The 25,741-nt window shown below is 46.4% G+C and overlaps 1 protein-coding gene across 1 annotated transcript; it reads right to left on the bottom strand.

Annotated features, from left to right (window-relative positions):
* Nucleotides 1–9,915: 9,915 nt before the first annotated feature.
* On the bottom strand, nt 9,916–21,993 carry LOC107118581 (oocyte zinc finger protein XlCOF6-like). Its single transcript, XM_015420943.1, has 6 exons — nt 21,796–21,993; nt 20,204–20,318; nt 16,461–16,580; nt 14,277–16,012; nt 13,831–14,146; nt 9,916–9,935 (listed from the first exon to the last, which is right to left on the bottom strand). Exons 1-6 carry the CDS (start codon nt 21,991–21,993, stop codon nt 9,916–9,918), a joined length of 2,505 nt encoding a protein of 834 aa, XP_015276429.1.
* Between the last annotated feature and the right edge of the window lie 3,748 nt (nt 21,994–25,741).

Below are 25,741 nucleotides of genomic sequence, written 5' to 3' on the forward strand. Positions count from 1 at the left end.
CGGGCCAGAAGAAGAGTCAGCCCACGAGCCAGCACGACAGGTCCCAGACTCCGTTCCCATCCAGGTCAACCCGGAGCCTCCTGAGCTGCCACTACCAACGCCACAACCAACCTCCCCACCCCGGGCTCCCGAGGTAAATCCGGCCGGCGCCCCGGAACCGCGCCGCTCCACCAGGACTCGGAAAACCCCAGAGTACCTACAGGACTTCGTGTGGGGGTAGTCTGGACTATGGGGGGAGGGGTGTAATGTATCCGCCATTACCACGTGCGCGACCGTTGGGCCATGCGGTCAAGCACTAGCCCAAAGCTTCGTTTCTAAAGAACAATAGCGGAGCGGATCCTGGCCCGCACCAACCAGAGGGTCAGGTCCGCGGTCGAGAGCCAATGGGACTCTCGGCCACTGTAAATAACCTATAGGGTCACTAGGGGGTGTGTTTGGTGGTGGGTTTTCTGGGCATATATACCGGCCTGCGTGCCAGGGGTCCTCGTCTTGTTCTTCACTAAATAAAGTACTCTTGCTGAAATCACTCTTCGTTCTGAGTACTTTTCAGTTTCCCTGCGAGAGGACCACGCCTGGACGGGGCGGGGATCTGCCTGCTCGAAGGAAACCCCGGGAAGGATCCCTCTTCTCAGGAGCAGAGCGGGGCGGGCGGGGGGGGGGCCCGGAGGCTCCATGCAGAGAGACTGCGGAGAGGCCTTTGGGGGGGGTCGGACTCCCTCGGCCTGCAGTCCGGCCTGGGCCGCGTCCCTTCCGCAGGGCCAGACTTCCAGCCGCCCGTTAGGAGGAGGCCACGGCGTTGGACGTGGCAGGGACGAATTTTCGCCTGTGATGCAGAGGGGGGGGGGAGCGGCCCAGGCCGTCTGTTGCTCTGGTTCAAAGTCACACTTCTCACAGCCCCCCCCTCAAAAAGCTGCTCTTCCCTTGGATTCCCTGCCCCACCCATCCCTCCCTCCTCCATCTGCGGGATTCCCTTTGGAGTTCCCTAGGCCTAGCTCCCCCTTCCCCCCCCAGCCGGGACTGGGTTTGGGAATTGCTCCCTTTCCATGTTAGGGAAAGTGGGGTTGGGCTCTCGATGGGGGAAGGACGGGCGTGTCACTCGTGCAGGGGGGCTGGGAGTTTTGGGGAACCGGCTTGGCTTTCTCCTGTCTTTGTCCCTCACCTCTTTGGGGGGGTTGGCATTCACCCTCGGGGGTTTTGGAGAGGGAGGGGAAATCCTAGGGCAGGAGAAGTGTTAGGGCAATGGAGAATTTCACCTAACACGGCCCAGAAGGAATAATTCCTCCAATTGTGGCTGTTGCTGAATATAGAGACTGGGAAGGGAATTTCTGGATACACCAATATCCTGGGAAGTATATTAGAATTTCCGGAAGCAATTGATGGGATACTTAGAGAAGGGGCATCCGCACTATGTCAAGGGGGGTATTGATTCCTTGTTTCACTCAAACGTTGATAATGAAAACAGTGGAGAGAGTATTGTATATCTTATGTTTAAAAGTGTTGTGTCTAATGTATTTCTACATACCTGTATTATATATATCATCATAATAGGGGACTGGAATGCTAAATCATAATGTATTATATATATCATCATAATAGGGGACTGGAATGCTAAAGTAGGAAGTAAAAAGGTAACCGGAATAACAGACAAATTTGGCCTTGGAAAGCAAAATGAAGCAGGACAAAGGTTAACAGAGTTTTGTCAAGAGAACACACTGGTCATAGCAAACACCCTTTTCCAACAACCTAAGAGGCGACTCTACACATGGACATCACCGGATGGGCAACACCGAAATCAGATTGACTATATAATTTGCAGTCAAAGATGGAGAAGCTCTATCCAGTCAGGAAAAATAAGACCTGGAGCTGACTGTGGCTCAGATCATGAGCTACTTATTGCAAAATTCAGACTTAAACTGAAGAAAATTGGGAAAACCACGAGGCCATTCAGGTTTGACCTAGATCGCATCCCTGATGAATATACAGTAGAGGTGAAGAATAGATTCAAGGGTCTGGATTTGATAGAGTGCCTGAAGAACTATGGACGGAGGTTCGTGACATTGTACAGGAGGTAGCAATCACCACCATCCCAAAGAAAAAGAAATGCAAGAAAGCAAAGTGGCTTTCTGATGAGGCTTTACAAATAGCAGAGGAAAGAAGGAAAGCGAAAGGCAAAGGCGAAAAGGAAAGATTTACCCAACTGAACGCAGATTTCCAGAGAACAGCAAGGAGAGATAAGGAGGCCTTCCTGAATGAACAGTGCAAAGTAATAGAAGAAAACAATAGAATGGGAAGGACTAGAGATCTCTTCAAGAAAATTGGAGAAATCAAGGGAGCGTTCCATGCAAAGCTGGCCATGATAAAGGACAAAAACGGTAGGGACCTAACAGAAGCAGAAGAGATTAGGAAAAGATGGCAAGAATACACAGAAGAACTATACAAGAAAGACCTCGATGTCCTTGACAACCACGACGGTATAATCACTGACCTCGAGCCAGACATCCTGGAATGTGAAGTTAAATGGGCCTTAGAAAGCATTACTAACAACAAAGCTAGTGGAGGTGATGGTATCCCAGCTGAGCTATTCAAAGTCTTAGAAGAGGATGCTGTTAAAGTTCTGCACTCCATTTGCCAGCAAATTTGGAAAACGCAACAGTGGCCACAGGATTGGAAAAGATCAGTATACATTCCAATCCCAAAGAAGGGCAATGCCAAGGAATGTTCAAACTATCGCACAATTGCACTCATATCACACGCTAGCAAGGTCATGCTCAAGATCCTACAAGCTAGGCTTCAACAGTACGTGGATAGAGAACTACCAGAAGTACAAGCTGGGTTTCGAAGAGGTAGAGGAACGAGAGATCATATTGCCAACATTCGCTGGATTATGGAGAAAGCAAGAGAGTACCAGAAAAATATCTACTTCTGCTTCATTGACTATGCTAAAGCCTTTGACTGTGTGGATCACAACAAACTATGGCAGGTCCTTAAAGAGATGGGAGTACCAGACCACCTCACATGTCTCTTGAGAAACCTGTATAAGGGCCAAGAAGCGACAGTTAGAACCGGATACGGAACAACTGATTGGTTCAGCATAGGAAAAGGAGTACGACAAGGATGTATACTGTCACCTTGCTTATTTAATATATATGCAGAGTACATCATGCGAAATGCTGGCCTGGATGAATCACAAGCGGGAATTAAGATTGCTGGGGAAAAGATCAACAACCTCAGATATGCAGATGATACCACTCTAATGGCTGAAAGTGAAAAGGATCTAAAGAGCCTCTTGCTCAGAGTAAAAGAGGAGAGCGCAAAAGTGGGCTTGAAGCTCAACATCAAAAAAACTAAGATCATGGCATCCGGCCCCATCACTCCTTGGCAAATAGAAGGGGAAGTCGTGGAAGTAGTGACAGACTTCACGTTCCTGGGATCCCAGATCACCGCAGACTGTGACTGCAGCCATGAAATTAAAAGACGCCTGCTCCTTGGGAGGAAAGCGATGGCGAACCTAAACAGCATGATAAAAAGTAGAGACATCACCCTGCCAACAAAAGTCCGCATGGTCAAAGCAATGGTATTCCCAGTAGTCATGTATGGCTGCGAGAGCTGGACTATAAGGAAGGCCGAGCGCCGAAGAATAGATTCTTTTGAACTATGGTGCTGGAGAAGACTCTTGAGAGTCCCTTGGACTGCAAGAAGAACAAATCAGTCAATCCTCAAAGAAATCAACCCTGACTGTTCCCTGGAAGGCCAGATAATGAAACTGAAGCTCAAATACTTTGGCCACCAAATGAGAAGGGAGCACTCACTGGAGAAGACCCTGATGCTGGGAAAGATTGAAGGTCAAAGAAGACGGGGACGGCAAAGGATGAGATGGTTAGACAGTGTCAGGAAAAGATGGCAAGAATACACAGAAGAACTATACAAGAAAGACCTCGATGTCCTTGACAACCACGACGGTATAATCACTGACCTCGAGCCAGACATCCTGGAATGTGAAGTTAAATGGGCCTTAGAAAGCATTGCTAACAACAAAGCTAGTGGAGGTGATGGTATTCCAGCTGAGCTATTCAAAGTCTTAGAAGATGATGCTGTTAAAGTGCTGCACTCCATTTGCCAGCAAATTTGGAAAACGCAACAGTGGCCACAGGATTGGAAAAGATCAGTATACATTCCAATCCCAAAGAAGGGCAACGCCAAGGAATGTTCAAACTATCGCACAATTGCACTCATATCACACGCTAGCAAGGTCATGCTCAAGATCCTACAAGCTAGGCTTCAACAGTACGTGGATAGAGAACTACCAGAAGTACAAGCTGGGTTTCGAAGAGGTAGAGGAACTAGAGATCAAATTGCCAACATTCGCTGGATTATGGAGAAAGCAAGAGAGTACCAGAAAAATATCTACTTCTGCTTCATTGACTATGCTAAAGCCTTTGACTGTGTGGATCACAACAAACTATGGCAGGGCCTTAAAGAGATGGGAGTACCAGACCACCTCACATGTCTCTTGAGAAACCTGTATAAGGGCCAAGAAGCGACAGTTAGAACCGGATATGGAACAACTGATTGGTTCAGCATAGGAAAAGGAGTACGACAAGGATGTATATTGTCACCTTGCTTATTTAATATATATGCAGAGTACATCATGCAAAATGCTCTCCTGGATGAATCACAAGCGGGAATTAAGATTGCTGGGGAAAAGATCAATAACCTCAGATATACAGACAATACCACTCTGGTGGCAGAAAGTGAAGAGGACCTTAAGAGCCTCTTGCTCAGGGTAAAAGAGGAGAGCGCAAAAGTGGGCTTGAAGCTCAACATCAAAAAAACTAAGATCATGGCATCCGGCCCCATCACTCCTTGGCAAATAGAAGGGGAAGTCGTGGAAGTAGTGACAGACTTCACGTTCCTGGGATCCCAGATCACCGCAGACTGTGACAGCAGCCATGAAATTAAAAGACACCTGCTCCTTGGGAGGAAAGCAATGGCGAACCTAGACAGCATGATAAAAAGTAGAGACATCACCCTGCCAACAAAAGTCCGCATGGTCAAAGCAATGGTATTCCCAGTAGTCATGTATGGCTGCGAGAGTTGGACTATAAGGAAGGCCGAGCGCCAAAGAATAGATTCTTTTGAACTATGGTGCTGGGGAAGACTCTTGAGAGTCCCTTGGACTGCCAGAAGATCAAATCAGTCAATCCTAAAAGAAATCAACCCTGACTGTTCCCTGGAAGGCCAGATAATGAAACTGAAGCTGAAATACTTTGGCCACCAAATGAGAAGGGAGCACTCACTGGAGAAGACCCTGATGCTGGGAAAGATTGAAGGTCAAAGAAGACGGGGACGGCAAAGCATGAGATGGTTAGACAGTGTCATAGATGCAACGAACATGAAATTGAGCCAACTTCAGAGGACGGCGGAAGACAGGAGGGCCTGGCGGGAGCTGGTCCATGGGGTCGCGAAGAGTCGGACTCGACTGTGCGACTGAACAACAACAACAACAAAAGCATTATATAACGATAAATATTGAAAAAGCCTTCTGACAAGGTACCTCACTAGCAACTCCTGAATACATGTAGCAGTCAAGGGAAAATTGGGCAGGTTCACTTTGGGATTAAAATGACAGGAAACACACAGAGTAGGAATAAGTGGACAGTTCTCACAATGGAGGGAAGTAACAACTGGAGTTTCCACAAGGATCAGTATTGGGGAAGGTACTATTTAATTTGTTCATAAACAGTCTTGAACTAGAGGTGAGTAGTGTTGTGGCCAAGTTTGCAGATTATTCCGGATGCTGAAAACCAGGCCTGATTGTGAAAATCTACGGAAAGAGACCCATAGCCATAAGAACATAAGAGAAGCCAGTGTTGGATCTGGCCAATGGCCCATTCAGTCCAACCCTCTGTCACACAGTGGCCAAAAATGCCAGGTGCCACCAGGAGGTCCACCAGTGGGGCCAGGACACTAAAAGCCATCCCACTGTTGTTGTTTTTTTGTTTATATTTTTATTGAAAACTTTTCAAAACCATAAAATACAATACGTAACGTTAACAAGCATCCAATTCAGAGATCAATACACTATATCCAGAACCCATTTAACACACGCAACAAACAGTGGTCGAACAATGTATACCTATTAACCCTCCCCTTCTTTTGGAAGCCAGTAATATTGACTTCCACCATATCAATTGTATAACATTATCTTATATTTTGCCTCAACTATGCTTTCCCATTCGAAGTTTTCTAGCACTATCTTCCCTAAGATAGGATTCCAAATATTTAGAGGGTTATAGAACTCACGCTCGGTTTTTATTTCCGTGTCATATATTGACCATCCCACTGTTGCCCTCCCAGCACCAAGAATACAGAGCATCACTTGCTCCAGACTGAGAGTTCCTATCTAATACCTTGTGGTTAATAGCGACTGATGGACCTCTGCTCCATATGTTAATCCAATTCTTTCTTGAAGACATCCATGCTTGTAGCTGCAGCCACCTCCTGTGGCAGTGAATTCAATGTGTTAATCACTTTTTGGGTGAAGAAGTACTTCCTTTTATGCGTTCTAGCCCGACTACTCAGCAATTTCATTGAGTGCCCACGAGTTCTTGTATTGTGAGAAAGGGAGAAAAGTACTTCTTTATCGACCTGCTCTATCCCATGCATAATCTTGTAAATTTCTATCATGTCACCCCTCACTTGTCATTTCTCCAAACTAAAGAGCCCCAAGTGTTTTAACCTTCCTTCATAGGAAAAGTGTTCCAGCCCTTTTATCATTCTAGTTGCCCTTTTCTGCACTTTTTCCCATGCTATAATATCCTTTTTGAGGTGTGGTGACCAGAACTGTACACAGTATTCCAAATGAGGTAGAGGGGCATTACGATACTGGCTGATTTGTTTTCAATTCCCTTCTCAGCATCGTGTTGGCCTTTTTTATTGCAGTTGCACACTGTCTCGACATTTTCAGTGACTTACCTACTACAACTCCAAGATCTGTAGCTTGAACAGTCTCTGCCAGTTCAGAAGCCATCAACATATATTTATACTTAGGATTTTTGGCCCCAATGTGTATCACGTTGCACTTGGTCACACTGAACTCCATCTGCCATGTTGACACCCACTCGCCCATCCTCAACAGGTCCCTTTGGAGTGCTTCGCAGTCTGCCCTGGTTCTCACCACCCTGAACAATTTTGTTTCATCTGCAAATTTAGCCACTTCACTGCTTTCTCCCAACTCCAAATCATTAATGAACAAGTTAAAACACATCGGACCCAGTATTGATCCCTGCGGTACCCCACTGCTTACCACCCTCCACTGTAAAAATTGCCCACTCATACTCTGTTTCCTATTAATTAGCCAGTTTTTTATCCACAGGAGGACTTGTCCTCTTATCCCATGACTCTTGAACGTACTTAGGAGCCTTTCATGAGGGACTTTATCAAAAGCTTTCTGGAAGACAAGGTAAACAACATCTATTGGGTCCCCTGTATCCACATGTTTGTTAGCTCCCTCAAAGAACACTAACAGGTTAGTGAGACAAGATCTTCCCTTACAGAACCCATGCTGAGTCTGCCTCAATAGTTTTTGTTCATCAATGTGCCTACTAATTCTTTCCTTAATAACAGTTTCTACCAAATTACCCGGTATCAAAGTCAGACTGACTGGCCTGTAATTTCCTGGATCTCCTCTGGAACCCTTTTTAAAGATGAGAGTGACATTAGCTACCTTCCAGTCCTCAGGAATGGAGGCAGATTTTAATGAAAGATTACACATTTTTGTCAGGAGGTCTACAAGTTCACATTTGAGTTCTTTCAGAACTCTTGGATGTATGCCATCGAGGCCTGGTGATTTATCAGTTTTTATGGTGTCTATCAGTTGTAGGACCTCCTCTCTCGTCACCTCAATCTGACTCAGGTCTTTCAACACCCCTCCCGAAATCAGTGGTTCTGGAGTGGACAAGCACTTCTCATCTTCCACAAGTGAAGATAGAGGCAAAAAAATGCATTCAGTTTCTCAGCCATTTCCCTATCATCCTTCAGTACTCCTTTTACCCCTTGGTCATCCAAGGGCCCCACGGCCTCCCTGACTGGTTTCCTGCTTCTAATGTATTTCATTGTTGGTCTTCATGCATTTTGCTATATGCTCCTCATATTCCTTTTGCCTGCCTGATCATTGACTTGCACTTTATTTGCCACAGCCTGTGTTCCCTTCTATCAACCTCACTGAGACTAGCTGAGATGACTGAGGAGCACGAGGAAGCAGAGGGGAGAAAAGGGCCAATACTTATTGCCTCATCTGCAGAGTCTGCATTGGGCAAGATCATCTTCTAATCGCCTAGTGGGGAATGCATGTCGCGCTGAGGGCCGGCTCTATCACTAGGCCAGCTAGTGTCTGGCCTAGGGCGCGCCGGCCCTCAGGGGCACCAAACTGCGCCCCCCAACCCCCTGCAACCTGCCCCTGCCGCCCTAACAGGGTGCCCGCCCCTCTGGTGCCCTTAGCAACTCAGGAGTGCCCGGGGGAGGTGGCCGGGAAAGCCTTTGCCAGGGAACCCGCCGGTGGTGCGTGGGGGGCGTGGCGCGTGGGCGGCCGTGGCTGTGCACTTCAGAGCTGCACACCTGCGCGATCCTGCTCCCTCCTCGCTGCCACACCCTCTCCCACGCCGGTGGCCCCTGTGGCTTCTTTGCCCGGCAGAGAGGCTGGGGCGGGGGGGGAGGCAAGCGGCGGTGGCCAGGAGGGGGGAGGCAGCAGCACACCTCGCCGCCCACCATCTGCTAGCCCTGCCTCCATCTCCTCCTCTCTCAGCAGTCGGGGAATCAGGAAAGGAAAGCCTCTCTCACGCGCCCGTACCCCCCCCCTGCAGAGCTCCCCTCAAAAATTAGCCCTGATAGCGGCGGAGTAACTAAAACGGGGTCTACGAACCAATTATGAACGTGAGTTCAACTAAAATGATTGGTTCAAGTGAAAAGAAAGCTCCCCACCCACGCGGAACAGAAAGTGAGGCGAGTGGGGGAGGGGCACCTCCCATGCACATAAACTTTTAAGCGAATCGGAGGGGGGGAGCGGAAGAGAAAGCGGTTATAACTGTTAAGAGAGACTTACTAAGGCGAGCTTGAGCGTTTAAGCGCATATTCAGAGACTTTTAAAACTTTTGCAAAAGTAAACAATCCAAAAAGATGGCGGGGGGAAGAGGATGGAGAAAGAGAAACTGCTAAAAGCTAAAGGAATTGAGAGTCCAAGGCCAGAAGCAACCAATGAGCTGGCAAAGACATTGGCGGAATCCATGCACCCCCTGCTGGATCAGATGAATAACCTCAGGGAGCAGCTGTCAACAATGAATCAATGTATCACCACCCAGCAAACACAGTTGAATGAGACTCTTAAAATGATGACTCAAACAGCTGAGGTGAAAGAAGTGAACGCCACTGCCCAAAGGGTGAAGAAGAAAGTACAAAAACTGAAAAGAAGCAAATCTCCACAGAAGATCACCTGTTACAGCTACAAATGAAAAAAGCCAATTACACCTGTTACAGCTACAAATGAAAAAAGCCAATTTGATTCTTTGCTTCCAGGGCATTCCAGAGACTAAGGGAGAGAATCTGAAGGAAATGATGAGTGAATTACTGGCCCCAGTGACAGATATGAAGGTGGAATCTTTGCTGAGCGATATGGATGTGGCCCACAGGTCATATTCCAGATATATAAAGAAAAATAATCTGCCTGGGGAAATAGTGATAAGATTCTCAAAGAGGCATGTGAGGGATGCAATCCTGAAAGCGGCATCAGGCACACCCGTGAAAGTTGGAGAAAACACTATCAGAATTTTAAAAGACATTCCATTTGAAATAAGACAAAGGAGAAAGAAGTACAAAGATTTAATTCTTTTTCTCCAGACAAATGCAATCGGATACAGATCGCTAACTCCAGAGGGCGTAATCTTCAAAATTAAGGATAAAAAGGAAAAGATTGAGTCTGTTCAGAAAGCACAGGAATTTTTAAGAGTCCAGCTGGGAGAGCCAGGGGAGGAAGGAAAAAAAGGGTTGGACAGCAGGTCCAGTGGCGAGCTGGACTTGGGGTCTTCTGGAGAAGATTCTCTATCAGAGAAAGGGGCAGCAGCCCCCAAAAGTCCTTACAAACTGCGAAAGAGACTGGGCAAGGGAAAATGAAGACTGAAGGACTCTGAACTGTGCTTTTGAAATTACTGAAACTAGATGCTTAGGGATCTCTCTTGTAATAGTTAAAATTAAGAATTGAAAAAGATAATACTATACTTGACTTAGTTCATAATGGGACTAGCGTGATTAAGTGCTAACGTATATTTACGCTGATTTGATTACCTCCTCTCTTGGATTTTTAGTCAGTAGTGGGTACCTTTTGTTTATCCTTATATGTAGTCCCCTTCCCTATTTTCTGTTATAGTTTGTAGTGTTAATAAAAATGCAATAAAAAATCTCCTCCGGGGGGCATAAAAAAAATTTCTTCCCACACTCTGAGCATTCAAAAGGCTTCTCCCTTGTGTGGCAAAATTTGGGGTTCTTCAAATTTTATTGTACGGTCAAAGACCAACATAGATAAAAAAACTAACATAAACAATACTATAGATGGTAATATAAACAAGTGGTATTTACATAAACCCTGATAATGAAAGCAACTGGTGGACTTTACAGGCTGTTGCACAAAATTTTGCAACTGATGTTGTAGTTGTTGGGTTTCTGTCTGCCAAGAGTAACCTAACATATCCCAAGCTTGTTCTTCAAGGTATACCATTGAGTCGTGGTCTGGGTGTGAGTATCTTGAGAGAAGGGACAACATAGAAGAATGTGATCTGCAGTGTCAATTTCTCCTTCATTTCAGGGGCAAAACTTTTTCCCATGGGGGATTCTATTAAACTGCTCCTCTAAAACAGCAGAGGAGAGTGCAGCACACCTTGCAAGTGTAAAGGCCCCCCTATGACTATGCACCTCCAAGAGGGTCAGATAGGCAGCTAGCTTGACTACATATCTGGGGTTCATAGGGAACAAGAAAGTAGGGACCCTCCCTAAATCAAGCTTTGTTTTATGGCTCGTGTTGCCTGGTCAAGGCCCATAGTTAAAAGCATGGAAGGTGAAAAGCCTAGACTCGTAAGTCCGCAAATGACTGTCCAAAGCCATACAGATATATGTTCATCTAAGAGGAGCAGTGGGGTCAAACCTTGCTGAAGACTGCTAATCTTCAGCCAGTAATTTAGGGAGGCAAGGCACCCCTTGGCTTCCACTCTGACAATGTCAGTCTCCAAACGTAGCAAGGCATTTGGTATGCAACTGGGGACTTGTAATGATGCTCGTAGGAACTTTGAACACGCTCAAGAGGGGCAAAAGAAGATGATGTTGGCCCGATCATAGTTTTGTGCAAACGTTGGGCCAAGGTCTTGGCCTGGAAGACTTTTAGTGCAGCAGGGATGTACTGTCCACCCTTAGTTTGAAGAAATCTAAGTATATTGTGAGCTGACTTTTGCCCAATATCTGCTGCATGGGCATCATGTGCTTTTCTTGAGCCGGAAGCATGGAATACTGCACCAAGATATTTGAAGGTCTGCACCAGTTCAATCAAATGGCCATCGATGGTCCAGGTTCTAGACTTCAGTTTCTTACCAAAGGCCATAATCTTTTGATATTTTATTGAAAGTCTTTTTTTTCCTTTAGGGCTCTTCTTAGCCTTAACAGAATATCTGCTCCATCTGCATATAATAAGAGATCTGATGATGCTGTAATATAAGCCTGGTTACTTAAGCATTTCATCAAGTCATTTATATAAAAATTGAAGATAGCCTGACTTCCCAAGACAGACTCCAACTACCCATAGTAAATAACCCTAATGAGGTTGGGGATCCCTGATAGTGGCCTGGACTGCCCAAACTTCCCTACATTCAAAAGGCTTCTCCCCTGTGTGGGTTCTTTTATGTTTTTGAAGACTGCTACTGTCACTTGATCTCTTCCCACACTCTGAGCATTCAAAACGCTTCTAACATAAGAACATAAGAGAAGCCAATGTTGGATCAGGCCAATGGCCTATCTAGTCCAACACTCTGTGACGCAGTGGACAAAAATACCAGGCGCCATCAGGAGGTCCGGCAGTGGGGCCAGGAGACTAGAAGCCCTCCCACTGTTGCCCCCCTCCCAGCACCAAGAACACAGAGCGTTAGAAGGTCACAACTGTAAGTTTGGTTGGCATGCCTATTTATGGTACGAAAAAGTAAAAATGGATGGTTTCTTTAAACATCATTACATTAGAAGAGTATTTTTCGATACATGGACTAAATACAGGAGGTACTTCTCGGACGAGAGGCCTCTTTGGATTGTTCCGGCTGAGGTAATAAAACCTTTTTCGATTTATAAGGGAGAAGACTGGGTACAATATAAAGACATGTTGAAGCCAGTGGGTAAGACATATGAAATGAAAATGGAAGAAGATTTAGCTTTTAAATATGGTTGGTTTCAATATAGACAAATTAATGACTTGTTTAAAAAAGACAAAAAGACTTTTGGTTTTAGAAAAAAGTATAATGATATTGAGAATGTATGGTTTGAGGGAGGTAAAAAACTTATTTCAAAAATGTATAAAATACTGTTAAAATGGTACACGGAAGATGAGGTAGTTAAAGAACAAATGGTAAAATGGGCGGTAAATATGAATAAAGAAATAATGATGTCATCTTGGCAATATTTATGGAAAAATGCACTGAAAATATCAACATGTAATAACTTAAAAGAAAATTGTTATAAGATGATGTATAGACACCAAAAAAGATTGCTAATATGAATACTAATATGTCAAACAAATGTTGGAAGTGCAAAAAGGTTGAGGGCTCGTTTTATCATATGTGGTGGACTTGTGAAAAAGCAAAAAAAAAATTGGGTTGAGATCCATGCAGAAATGGAAAAAATTGTGAAATGTAAGTTTAAGAAAGAACCAGAAATATTACTTTTGGGGCTTAAAATGGAAGAAGTCAATATGGCAAAAAGGACATGGATGTGGTATATGATCACAACTGCCAGAATGACGTATGCGCAATGTTGGAAACAGGATAAGGTTCCTGAAGTTGGAGATTGGATTAAGAAATTGCTTTTTATGGTTGAAATGGACAAAATGACAAGAAAACTTAACAATATGGAAGCAGAAGACTTTTTAGCAGATTGGAAAGATTTAAAAGACTATTTAGAGAAGAATTGGGATGTAAGAGACAACTTATTTTGCTTTAATAATTATTGAGTGTTAAAGTTTAACAATATGGAATAAGAAATAGAGAAATTTATATATGAAGAGATTAGTTACCTATTGAACTTATAATGATAAAGGGAAGGAAGAAGGAATTTAAGAATTTTGCAGAAGGTTGTAGCACTGTGGGAAGCCATGCAGGGGGGGGAAGGGAGGAGGGTAGGAAAAATGTATTATAAATGTTGATTTTGAGTGATGATATCCTATATAAAAATTGGTGTTTTTTTTTAAAAAAGGAGGTCCAGCAGTGGGGCCAGGACACTAGAAGCCCTCCCACTGTTGCCCCTCTCCCAAGAACCAAGAATAAAGAGCATCACTTGCCCCAACCTGAGAGTTCCTATCTATACCTTGTGGCTAATAGCCACTGATGGACTCCCCTGTGTGGGTTCTTAGATGATTTTGAAGAGTGCTACTGTAACTGAATCTCTTCTTACACTCTGAGCATTGAAAAGGCTTCTCCCCTTTGTGGGTTCTTAGATGATTTTGAAGAGTGTCACTGCGACTGAATCTCTTCCCACACTCTAAGCATTGAAAAGGCTTCTCCCCTGTGTGGGTTCTTAGATGGTTTTGAAGGTGGCCATTATAACTGAATCTCTTCCCACATTCTAAGCATTGAAAAGGCTTCTCTCCTGTGTGAGTTCTTATATGATCTTGAAGATGACCACCACAACTGAATCTCTCCTCGCACTCTGAGCATTCAAAAGCCTTCTCCCCTGTGTGGGTTCTTCGATGTATTTGAAGACCGCCACTCTGACTGAATCTCTTCCCACACTGTGAGCATTCAAAAGGCTTTTCCCCTGTGTGGGTTCTTAGATGGGTTTGAAGGTGGCCACTGTCACGGAATCTCTTCCCACACTCTGAGCATTCAAAACGCTTCTCCCCTGTGTGGATTCTTTGATGTTTTTGAAGAGTGCTACTGTCACGGAATCTCTTTCCACACTCTGAGCATTCAAAAGGCTTCTCCCCAGTGTGGATTCTTAGATGGTTTTGAAGAGTGCTATAGTCACGGAATCCCTTGCCACACTCTTGAGCATTCAAAAGGCTTCTCCCCTGTGTGGGTTCTTTGATGTGTTTGAAGAGTGCTACTGTCACGGAATCTCTTGCCACACTCTGAGCATTCAAAAGGCTTCTCCCCTGTGTGGGTTCTTAGATGGATTTGAAGAGTTCCACTCTGACTGAATCTCTTCCCACATTCTGAGCATTCAAAAGGCTTCTCCCCTGTGTGGGTTCTTAGATGAATTTGAAGATTGCCACTATTACTGAATCTCTTCCCACACTCTGAGCATTCAAATGGCTTTTCCCCTGTGTGGGTTCTAAAATGATTTTGAAGACTGCCACTGCGACTGAATCTCCTCCCACACTCTGAGCATTCAAAAGGCTTCTCACCTGTGTGAGTTCTTAGATGTTTTTGAAGACTGCTACTTTCACTGAATCTCTTCCCACACTCTGAGCATTCAAAAGGCTTTTCTCCTGTGTGGGTTCTTAGATGATTTTGAAGATTGCCACTCCGACTGAATCTCTTCCCACACTCTGAGCATTCAAAAGGCTTCTCCCCTGTGTGGGTTCTTAGATGGGTTTGAAGGTGGGCACTGCGACTGAATCTCTTCCCACACTCTGAGCATTCAAAAGGCTTCTCCCCTGTGTGGGTTCTTTGATGTATTTGAAGAGCGCCACTGCGACTGAATCGCCTCCCACACTCTGAACATTCAAAAGGCTTCTCCCCTGTATGGGTTCTTCGATGTATTTGAAGAGTTCCATTCTGACTGAATCTCTTTCCACACTGTGAGCATTCAAAAGGCTTCTCCCCTGTGTGGGTTCTTAGATGTATTTCAAGAGCGTCACTGCGACTGAATCGCCTCCCACACTCAGAACATTCAAAAGGCTTCTCCCCTGTATGGGTTCTTCGATGTATTTGAAGAGCTCCACTCTGACTGAATCTCTTTCCACACTGTGAGCATTCAAAAGGCTTCTCCCCTGTGTGGGTTCTTAGATGTATTTGAAGAGTGCCACTGTCACCAAATCTCTTTCCACACTGTGAGCATTCAAAAGGCTTCTCCCCTGTGTGAATTCTTAGATGCTTTTGAAGAGCACCACTGCAACTGAATCTCTTCCCACACTCTGAACATTTAGAGGGCTTCTCCCCTCTGTGGATTCTTTGGTGCTCAAGGAGCTGTGATCTGTATTTGAAGTAGTTTCCACACGAAAAGCATTTACATGTACTCATTATACTGTGCTTTGGAAAACGTATATTACCTTTTCCTCCCAGAGAGAATTTCATCGCAGTCCCTGAGCAAATGAATAGCTTCCCTCCTGTATGAATCCTTTGGTGTTGAACAAGATCTGATTTCTCTGAGAATCTCTTGCCACAGCCTGAGCAGCTATAAGGTTTCTCTCCTCTATGTGTTCTTTGAAGTCTAAGGAGCTCTGGTCTGCGAATCATGGTCTTTCCAGCCTCCAGCCATCGATGGGTCTTCTTTCCACTGTGCATCCATAAATGGACATTATACTGGGATTTATCCAAGAAGTTCATTCCACACGCCAAGCACTTGTATGTTTCCTTCAGCAGAAGTTTCCTTACTTCTTGAAGATCCCCCCCTTTGCAAGGAATGGGTTTAACCCTCTTCTGGATGATGTGGCTTCTTTTCTGCCTCTTAGGTACAACTTGGTTTCTGGAGTTTTCTCTCAAGTCTTCATTCTTGACTTCACCTAGTGATAGAGTATGCAGTTCCTCATTCTCCTCATTCCTCTGATCATCCCCTGCTGGAATAAAGAAAGAGATCCTGTTAGAACCCACGCAAGGAGGTCTGATCTGCACCTGAAGTTCCATCCGCAATCCAAATATTACAGTGGATTCTTCCTGCTGAATGCTGAAGTGTACAATAACAGACAACTTAAACTCTAACCGTTTATATGGTTCCCCAACTGTAACTTTTTAAATGTGAAGTAAGGGCTCTTGTTTCACTGAAGCTCTTTCTGTACCGCAAGCAATTACACGGTTTCTCTCCTAAGGATAATTTTGGGCCTGCAAACTGATGTTCATTCTCACTAAAGGGCTTTGCCAAGGCCACACTTTCCGTTTCCCTGGAGTGGATTCTCTGGTTAGGATGGAGGCCTTTGTCCCTTCTCTTTTTGATTGACCCTTCTTCTTGGACTGGGATTTCACGGAAACCCCCTCCTCAGCAAGGAATGGGCTTATTCCTCCTCTTACCTGCTTGGCTTCCCTCCTGCCTCTGAGGTCCATCTCCATAGTCTCCTTCGGCATCTTCATTCTTGGCTTTTTCCAAAGGGAACCCCTGGAATTCCCCAGCTGTCTCCTCTACATCTGCTCCTGGAATAAAGAAAGAGTTTCAATCATCACCCAGGCAAGAAGCCAAGGCACCAGTCAGGCACTGCTCAGGAATGGACGTGCATTTCTCTTGTCCGATCATCTTTCCTCCCAAACTGAGATGCTGGTCACACCTTATCCCTGCCAGGCCGTCCTGTACAGCTGTTTTTAAAGTCTGTCTATCCTTCCCCTCCCCAAATTCCCCATATGTATTTTAAGGGGGAAAGTGGCAAAATATTGTTCCCCCCGTTCCCATTTGACTTGCCGTGCTTTTTGACTTTTCTCAACCTGATGATTAAATATAAGAGGTTATCAAGAGCTCCAGTCCTGCAACTGCACTGAGAGTTTCCTTCCAGTTGTTAACAGAGCCGGGAGGAGCTCGTTTTCAGCTTCCCCAAAATACATGTTTTCTGGGGGGAGGAGAGAAGCCAGGAGGTCACCAACTGAACCCCACAGTTCAAAGGGGGGCCCCATGCTTTTTGGAAAAGGTGTGGTATGTTGAGGGGGAGGTAATGACAGATGAGAAAACCAGCCTTACAGTGTAGGGCCACCTTTCTCAAGGCCAGAGCCATTTTCTTGCTATTTCTGAGCTGTTCTCTGCATCTCAGCTGGGCCTCTCTATTGTCTAAAGAACAGCGAAGTCTGAATCATCCAGGCAGTTCTGCCTCTCCTTGAAACACTGAGTCAGCCAGTCTGTCTAGAATGAAGTGTATTTTATTGCCAGCAAGAGATTGCCAGAAGACTAATTATCGGGCTTCAAAGTCATCAACTCCTAACAGTAGACTAAGGCCCCCTGGAAGCTCATCCCAGAGGAACACGCAGTGTCAAAAAGTCCAGATATGACCCCAGAAGAGTCTGTCCTGTTCCATCCTCCCCAAACACCTGAAAGACGCAGTGAGCGCACAGGAAGCATGCAGTTATTCAGGTGTTCAGCATGACCAGGGTGATGGAATCTAAACATGGGGAAGTTAGTCTGGCAGACCCTTAGAGCAGTAGAGGGTTCTCATGGTTATCAACCCTCTTCCCTGGGGACAGGGGGAGATGGTGCTGGCCGGCCTTGGAGGAACTTGGGCATCGGGGCATGCTGAGTGGACAGGTGTTCCTGGCTTTTCTCTCTGTATGTGCTTTTCTTTGTCAGACGGTTTCCTGCCTCAAGGGGGTGGAAGAGACTTAGCCTTTGGGAAGGAATTGGTCGCTTGCCTCTTGGGGAGATGGCAGGTGGCTACAGTGCTTTCTCTATCCTGTTGTGGCTCAAACAAACTGTGCCTGAACTGAGAACCTGACTCTGGCTTTACTGGGCTGACAATTTCAGTGGGAAACTCTTCAAGAGCACATGATCCTGCTCTCTTCGGGTGAGGACTGATTCCCGTCACCACAGCAGAGGGTGCTGTGTGATTTGGAGGAAACCCCTTGCCCTTAGGTGGCAGTGTTAACTGGTGGGACTACCCACTGCAGGCTACTGCTGCAAGGTAGAACAGCTCCAAAGAAAGCAAACACATCTACAACTAATACTAAGGCCTGAAGGCATCCAGGGGACCGCTGTAGGAATGGCTTGGGTGAGGGCCACAACACTGGCCATGCTGAACCATCCTTTTCACTGCCATCCCAACCTATTTGCAGCCCCAAGTGGGGGGGGGAGATAGCCAGGCAGTCCTCCCAACCACATGTAGCTTTTCAATATTTTGATTCATGCCTCATTCCAATGGCAGCAATTTGCACCTTTGGCACCTATGAAAGATCCTTACCCAGAGAGTCCACGGTCCTGTAGTTCTCCAGCATCACCTCCTTGTAGAGAGCTCTTTGGCCAGGAGCCAGCAAGGCCCACTCGGCCTCGGTGAAATACACGGCCACCTCCTCAAAGGAAAAGGGAGGCTGGAAGGAAAAGCGGATTCCCTCGTCAGAGATCAGTCCGGGCAGAGACTACGCTCTCCACGGGGGCATTCGGGGAGGGTGCAGGATGAAGAGTTGGGCATATGTAAGAAGAATGGGGTTCAGAGCCTGTCTCTCCTCGGTCAGCAGGACCAAAAGCCTCCTTGAGAAAGGAGGGGGGACCTGACTATCCCCCAGTCTTCCCCCCCTACCTGGACCAGAGGTGGAGCAGCCGGTTCCACTCCCCTGAAAAGACAACAGGTTGACAACATCTCTTTACTGCCTGTAAGGGAGACAAAATTGGAAGGATGAATGTTAACCTCCAGTTCCTTTTGTGTTTGATTCTTTGAATTCTGCTTCACCCAACCTTGTCTTCTTTACACTCAAGAAAATTTGTAATGACTTTTAGTAAGATGTCAGACAGGTGGAAGAGAAGCACCAGGTACGCACGAGCCTCGGCATGTTATAAATGCTGCTAACCCTTCTGTGAGACTTGAAAGGTGCCCTGTGCACCCTGGAGCTCCAAAGGCTGCAGCACCCCAGCTGGAACAGGCCAAAAGCCCAGGCCTGCCATTCTCCCGCCTGCTGGCAGGAGAAAAGGAGAGGACCGGAAATCCTGTTGCATGACACATCGCCATCGCATCCAGCCCAAAACCCAGATTTTTTTTTCACTGCATCAGCCAAGGCTCTGGAAACTTTAGGGTCCCACTAACCGGTTTCCAGGACGCCTGCTGATGCTCTGACTTCACATCCAGGTTTTTGGTGAGACATCCACATGACACCATCAACAGTGACATACAACCAACTTAGAAGGAACAAAAACTATTTTTAATTATATGCAAAAGTCTTATACAAAAATACAAGGTGGAACAAAAAATAAATAACTAAATATTGTATGAGGTATTTAAACAGACAATTTAATGATGTAACGGTAACGCCCCATCTATGTATGTATGTTTGTTTGTGTCATGTTTGTCGTCTATAAAAATAAAAGTTGGGGCGGGGGAAATGATACCACAACCATCCCAAGCTCCACCCTCCATCCTCATGGGGGTTGCAGACCATGGCCTGGCATCCCGGGTCCAGTATCCTCTCTCTCACTGGCCTGCCAGATGCCCCTGGAAAGCCTTTAAGCAGCGGCACAGACCCCACACTATTGCCCCCTAGCAATGCGGTTTCAGAGGTCTGCTGCCCCAGAATATGGGGTTGGGTTTTTTTGTAAACTGCTGTGAAGTCACAGCTGACTTATGAAGCCACAAGTTATTCAAGGGGAGAGACCTCCAGAGTTGGCCTGACATTGCCTGCCTCTGCACAGCAACCCTCGAACTTCTTTGGTGGTCTCCCATGCGAGAACCCACCAGGGTTGACCCTGCTTAGCTTCTGAGATCTGAGGAGACTGGGCGACCCTCGGCCATCCAGTTCTGGGGAATGTGGATGTTGGATTGATTCACCTTGGCTAATAGCTGCACCCTCATTTCTCTTCCTTTCCTTTTCTGAGCCACCTGGAGACCTTCTAATGGAAGGAAGGGGAGAGAGGCACATTTTTATTAATGTAAATAAGAATGGAATTGTCCTCCATGAATCTGTCTACTCCCCTTTAAAGTGGAGAGGCCCTCACCACATCCCATGGCACTCTGTGTCCCAGAACTCCATTCTACATAGTCTGCAAAAGTATTCCCCTTTTCTCCTGTCCTGAACCTTCTGCCCAACAACTTGACTAGGTGCCCTGATCCCATCTAGGCAGGAGGCACCCTTACCACTTGACAGGGCATCTCGGGCATCCTCCTGGGCCTGCGCCCTCTGACTTTCTTCTGACAGAGCTCCTTCTGCCTCAGAGACCTTTGCTTCCATCTTCATGGATCGCCCCCACATCTGAAACAACAACAACAGAGGCCGGTAAGAGAAGGAATGGAAATATCTAGTGGAATATCTAGAGGTAGGAATATCTAAGAAAAGATGGTGTCATGATCTGGGCTGTGCTACCAGAGGTCTAGTAGGCCCAGGGAGCCTGGCTAGCAGTAGGCCCAGGGAGCCTGGCTAGCAGTAGGCCCAGGGAGCCTGGCTAGCAGTAGGCCCAGGGAGCCTGGCTAGCAGTAGGCCCAGGGAGCCTGGCTAGCAGTAGGCCCAGGGAGCCTGGCTAGCAGTAGGCCCAGGGAGCCTGGCTAGCAGTAGGGTAGGTTGGGCCTACAAACCCCAGAAAGCCTTGGGAAGTTTTCTCACCAATTTTGGCCAATAGGGAAGAAGAGGGCTGGGGAATAAAAGAACTGGTGCAAGAGGAGAAGCTGTTCTTCCCAGGGAACAGGGCCAGAAGGATGGCTGCTGTGGGGAAGAAACCCTAAGGGAAGCGTGAGTAGTCTAAGGCCACTTGAGATAGTGAGCTATGGATAGTATATTTAGACGCGTTAGGGCATTTGATTTCTTTTCACCCACTTACTGTTATTACTCCTGCCCATTATTTGTTTGACCTCCTATAAAATAAACTGTTTTCATTGTTCACTCTGCCTGGTCCTCATGCTCATTTCAGCTAAAAAAGGAGGTCTAAAGGCCTGGGAGGGTGCTCTGGGCCTTTTCAGAGGAGCCTGGAACCAGAGTGGTGATAGTGTCAGGTGACACCCCACTTGAGCCGTGACACATGGGAACAATACACTGAGGAATTATACAAAGGAGATAAAAGGATGACAGATTCCTTTCCAGAACAATCTTTTGAAGAAGAACAAACAGTTTCAGAAAGTGAAGGGAAAACTGCACTGAGAGCAATTGGGAGAAACAGATCAACCGGTGTAGATGAGATATCCATAGAACTATTCCAAGGCACAGAAAAGGAGTCCTTCAAATTCTGAACAAGAATGTGCTAACAAAGATGGAAAACAAAACAATGGCCCACAGTCTGGAAACACTCACTTCACATTGCTATTCCGACAAAAGGAAACATCAAAGACTGCACCAAACTGGCTCCCAATTGTGGTACTAGAGGAGAGTTTTTATGGATACTGAAGGCTCTTAACAATGGGACTTTCTGGGGGACATTAATTCATTGGGTTCACTACGTTGGAAGCAGAAATATCTGATAGGAAGCCTTAGGATAAGGTCACTGCTTGAACTGAGTGAATGAACATCCCCTCACCTGCTCTGCCTGCCTCTTCTCCTCTGCCTGACTCAGGAGGAAACCTTCGGCCAGGGCCACCGCCTGGGAACTGGTCTCTGGCCCGCATTCTCTGACCCAGCATTGCATTTCCTGGGGCAGGACGGCCAGGAACTGCTCCAGGATCACCAGGTCCAGGATCTGTTTCTTGGTGTGCCTCTCCGGCTTCAGCCAATGGTTGCAAAGTCCATGGAGCCAGCTGCAAACCTCTCGGGGCCCATCAGCCTCGTGGTAACAGAACTGTCGGAAGCATCGGCTGCGTATATCTGTGTTCGCAGTGTCCTGAGCCAAGATCTCTGGCAGAGCTCTTTCCCAAAATTCAGCACCACTCTCTGCTGGGATGGGATGGGGACCTTTTCTCAATCTCTTGCCATTTCTAGGGCTTTCTGGGTCCTCCTCTTCCATCTCCTCCTTTGTCTTGACACCCTTGACTGTGGAAGGATACCCTTATTCACTTGCCTATGAAAAAGGAAAGGTATCAAAAAGGCAGAAAGAAACCAAAAGAGAAAGGAGTTATATAACTGACACTGAACAAGAGACACCTAAGTGGATCACGAGGAGTGTCCATGTTGTAGTTTGTGGATCAGGATTAAGTTCATTGGGTTACATTAGGTATCAAGCTTTTTACATTATGCTTGTTTGGTCCTTCAGGAAAGAAAAACATCTCTATTGGGCTCTTTAAAAATCCATTATGGATGTTATGAGCTTGGCCTCTGGTATCTGGGGATCAGTCTGTTTAGTGGGTGCAGGTAAGCTGAAGCCCAGGGCACAAAGCGACTGGTAAGAGCTTAAGCACTGCAGAGAGCTCCTCAATAGGCCAGAAGGGCTGGGCAAGAGGTCTGCCCAAGCAGCCAGTCGAGGGGAAGGGGCAGAGGGGCTGCTGGGACAAACAGGAGCAGGTGAAGGAGGCAGAGATGGGGCAGAGGTCCTCACCTGCTTCCTGGCTGCTGTGGTTCAATGGCTGAGAGTGAACAAGTTGAAACTGAACCACCACAGTGTCACATGGAGACTAGTCTAGATAAATGCCCTGGACATTGCATAAAACCAATCCAGGAACTCCAGCTGACACAGAACACCAGGGCTCAGCCATTATCAGGAGCTAGATGGAGCAGGTGAATCACTGCCCTTCTGCAGTCCCTCCACTGGCTGGCCTGGACAGGGGCCTTCTCCCTTGTGGCCCCCACAAATGGTCTGCCTGAGGGGGCCAGGAAGGCACCCACTTGCCTGCCGTTCTACAGACTAAGGAAAACTGATTCCTTCAAGAGAACTTTTCTAAGAAAGCAATAGGGTAGCACTGGAGAAAAGGCTTCACAAGGTTACCTGGATACATCATTAGGGCATGGGGTCTGAATGGCTGTGTTTAGTTTGCTGTAAGCTGGATCCTGCTATACCATTTTGCAGCACTTTGTGGGTCATGGTAACATTTATGCTTTCCTTCAACACTGTTTCTCAGGTTTCTGGTCAGTCCTATGACCCAAATTCTATTGCAGTGTTTATTGTACTCAGGGCTATTTTGGGGCAGGAACAGCATTCCGGCTGCATTCCTGTTTGGCCACGCCTCCTGCTCCCAACAGCCCTCTGGTGGCCCGACTGAGCAGTCCTCAGTCGGGCCACCAGAGCAAGAACTAAGGTAAGGTAAGTCAAGGCCTGATCAGAGGGTGGGTGTGGGCCGTGGGTGGTGGCAGGGGCTTGAAGTGGGGGTGGGCTGTGACGGGGTGGCGGGGCCCTTTCCCACCAGCTCCCTTCACTTAAAGGGAGCCCCTTTAAGTGCACAGAGCCAGGAGGCCTCACGCGCAGCACGCAGGGCCGTTTCCCACCGGCTCCCTGCACTTAAAGGGAGCCCTTCAAGTGCAAGGAGCTGGAGGCACCTGCCTGCTCGATCTCTAAGCAGAGATCGGACACTTGGCCCACAGCCACCCCTTTCCCTCCTCTCTCTCAAGGGGTGTGTGTGTGTGGCGGGGCCTTGATGAGGGGAGAGCCTCCCTCCATCCCCATCTCTTTGCCCTTTCTTTCTCTCCTTCTTTCCTTCTCTTTCTTTTCCTTTCCCTTCTTCTTTCCTTCTGTCTTTTTTCCCCTTTCCCTCCTTCGTTCCTTCTCTCCCTCTTTCCTTCTCTTTCTTTCCCTCCATTCCTTCTTTTTCTTTCTTTTCCCCTTTCCCTCTTTCCTTTCCCTCCTTCCTTCCTTCCTATCTTTTCTTCTCCTTCTTTCCCTCTTCCATTAATACAGAACCAATTTCTCTTAGATAAAGAGAGGGGGAGGAACTGCGGTGGCTCAAGTGGTTAAGACGCTGAACTGCAGGCTGTGGAAGGTTGGTAGTTCAGCAGTTCGAGACCCGAGTGCGCCGCATGATGGAGTAAGCTCCCGTCTCTAGTTCCAGCTCCTGCCAACTTAGCAGTTCAAAAGCAAGAAATTGCAAGTAGATAAATAGGTACCGCTTCGGTGGTAACAGCGTTCCGTGCGCCTTGGTGTTTAGTCATGCCGGCCACATGACCACGGAAACGTCTTTGGACAGCGCTGGCTCTTTGGCTTTGAAACAGATGAGCACCGCAACCCTAGAGTCGGATTCGACTGGCTTTCGGGCAAGGGAACCTTTACCTTTACTTTAAAGAGAGGGGAAGGATCCCTCCCTGCTTTTTGGTGATGCTGTTTAAGCAGAATGAGAATGAGTAAGTGCTGTGTTTTTTGTAACGCAAAGGCTGTCTACAGATTTAGAATTTTTTAAAGTAAATTAAGAAGTTTTTATCAAAGCATGGGGAGAAATGAGAGCATGCAAGGAGATGAGGGAGCACATAGCTCTGATGTATGGCACACGTGGCAACCTTGTGGTTTGGCTGAGGCACGTGAACTGGGCTGTCTGAGGTCCAAGGCAGAAGGAATTCAGCAAAGTGGGATTTTTGTTTGTTTTTTTGGTAGATTATTCCATTTGTCTGGGTTCATCTTTGTGTTTGGTTTCATAGCATGCTCATCCTCAGAGTGAACATTTCCTTTAACTTTAGATGAATTGCTGCAGATGAGTTAAAGAACTGAAATTTTAAAAAATAATTAGAAATCAATTTTAGTTTTAGTAATTTTAAATGAACGTTGTTAAATATAGGTGGGTAGCTGTGTTGTTCTGAAGCAGCAGAACAAAGTTTGAGTCCAGTGGCACCTTTACAACCAACAAAGTTGTATTCAAAGTGTAAGTTTTTGCGTGCAAAGCACACTTCTTCAGACAAATGAAATAAAATCTCAAGGGTTAGTTGCTGGAAAAAAGAGGGTAGGGGCAGCTGTGGGGGGGCACTCAGAGCCAAGATACATATGCAGAGCTGAAATTGGATCCGGTGGCTGGTAAAATCAATGGATAGCAGCAAATTCGCATGTAAATGCAAGAGTCAACCAAAAAAAAGTGAGAATAAAGCTAGAGTCCAGCAGTACGCCCAAGACAAACCAGCTCTACCTTGTGTACATGGGTACTTTACTCAATCTTTATTTTAGATGCCAATTGCAAGCATGACAACGATAGTGTCTAAGTAGCTTTTTTCTCCTACCCATCCAATATTATGGAAACTGACACCCTTCCTGCTGTATGTAGCTTGTGCATTTTCTACAGTGAACTATTTAAGAATCTAGACTATAGCATTGTGGATCTTTCTTTCTTTCTTTCTTTCTTTCTTTCTTTCTTTCTTTCTTTCTCCCCCCCCATAACTAGCAATCCAAAAGAGACCAGTGGCACCTTTAAGACCAAGGTTTATTCAGGTACAAGCTCTCCCTCCTCTGTGAGGGAGATCCCCATTGTCAAGGGTGTGGCCTATTATGCTAATGAGTTCCTGCTGGGCTTTTTTTTTTTTTTACAAAAAGAGCCCTGATGTACTGAATGTATTGATTGTATAGCATCCCAGTAAAGAGCGGACTATAATTAATGAAGCTAAATAAAATAAGGTGAATAACCCACCCCCCCCCGGAAACTGCAGATGGGGGGGGGTGAAGCATCGCCAAAAATGCGAGGTATTTAGGCAGCCACTCCCCCTGGGCCTCCCTCCTACCTGGCGCGGAGTTCATTCCGATCACCGGAACTCAGATCCCGCCTTTCAGACGCTCCCAGGGGCAGCAACGGGACTCACAAAGGAAAACATCCGTCAGAAGATCATATGTCAAAACTACTGAACAACGCCCC

This window comes from Gekko japonicus, unplaced genomic scaffold (assembly GCF_001447785.1).
Source record: "Gekko japonicus isolate JY-2015 unplaced genomic scaffold, Gekko_japonicus_V1.1 scaffold2885, whole genome shotgun sequence".
NCBI lineage: Eukaryota > Metazoa > Chordata > Lepidosauria > Squamata > Gekkonidae > Gekko > Gekko japonicus.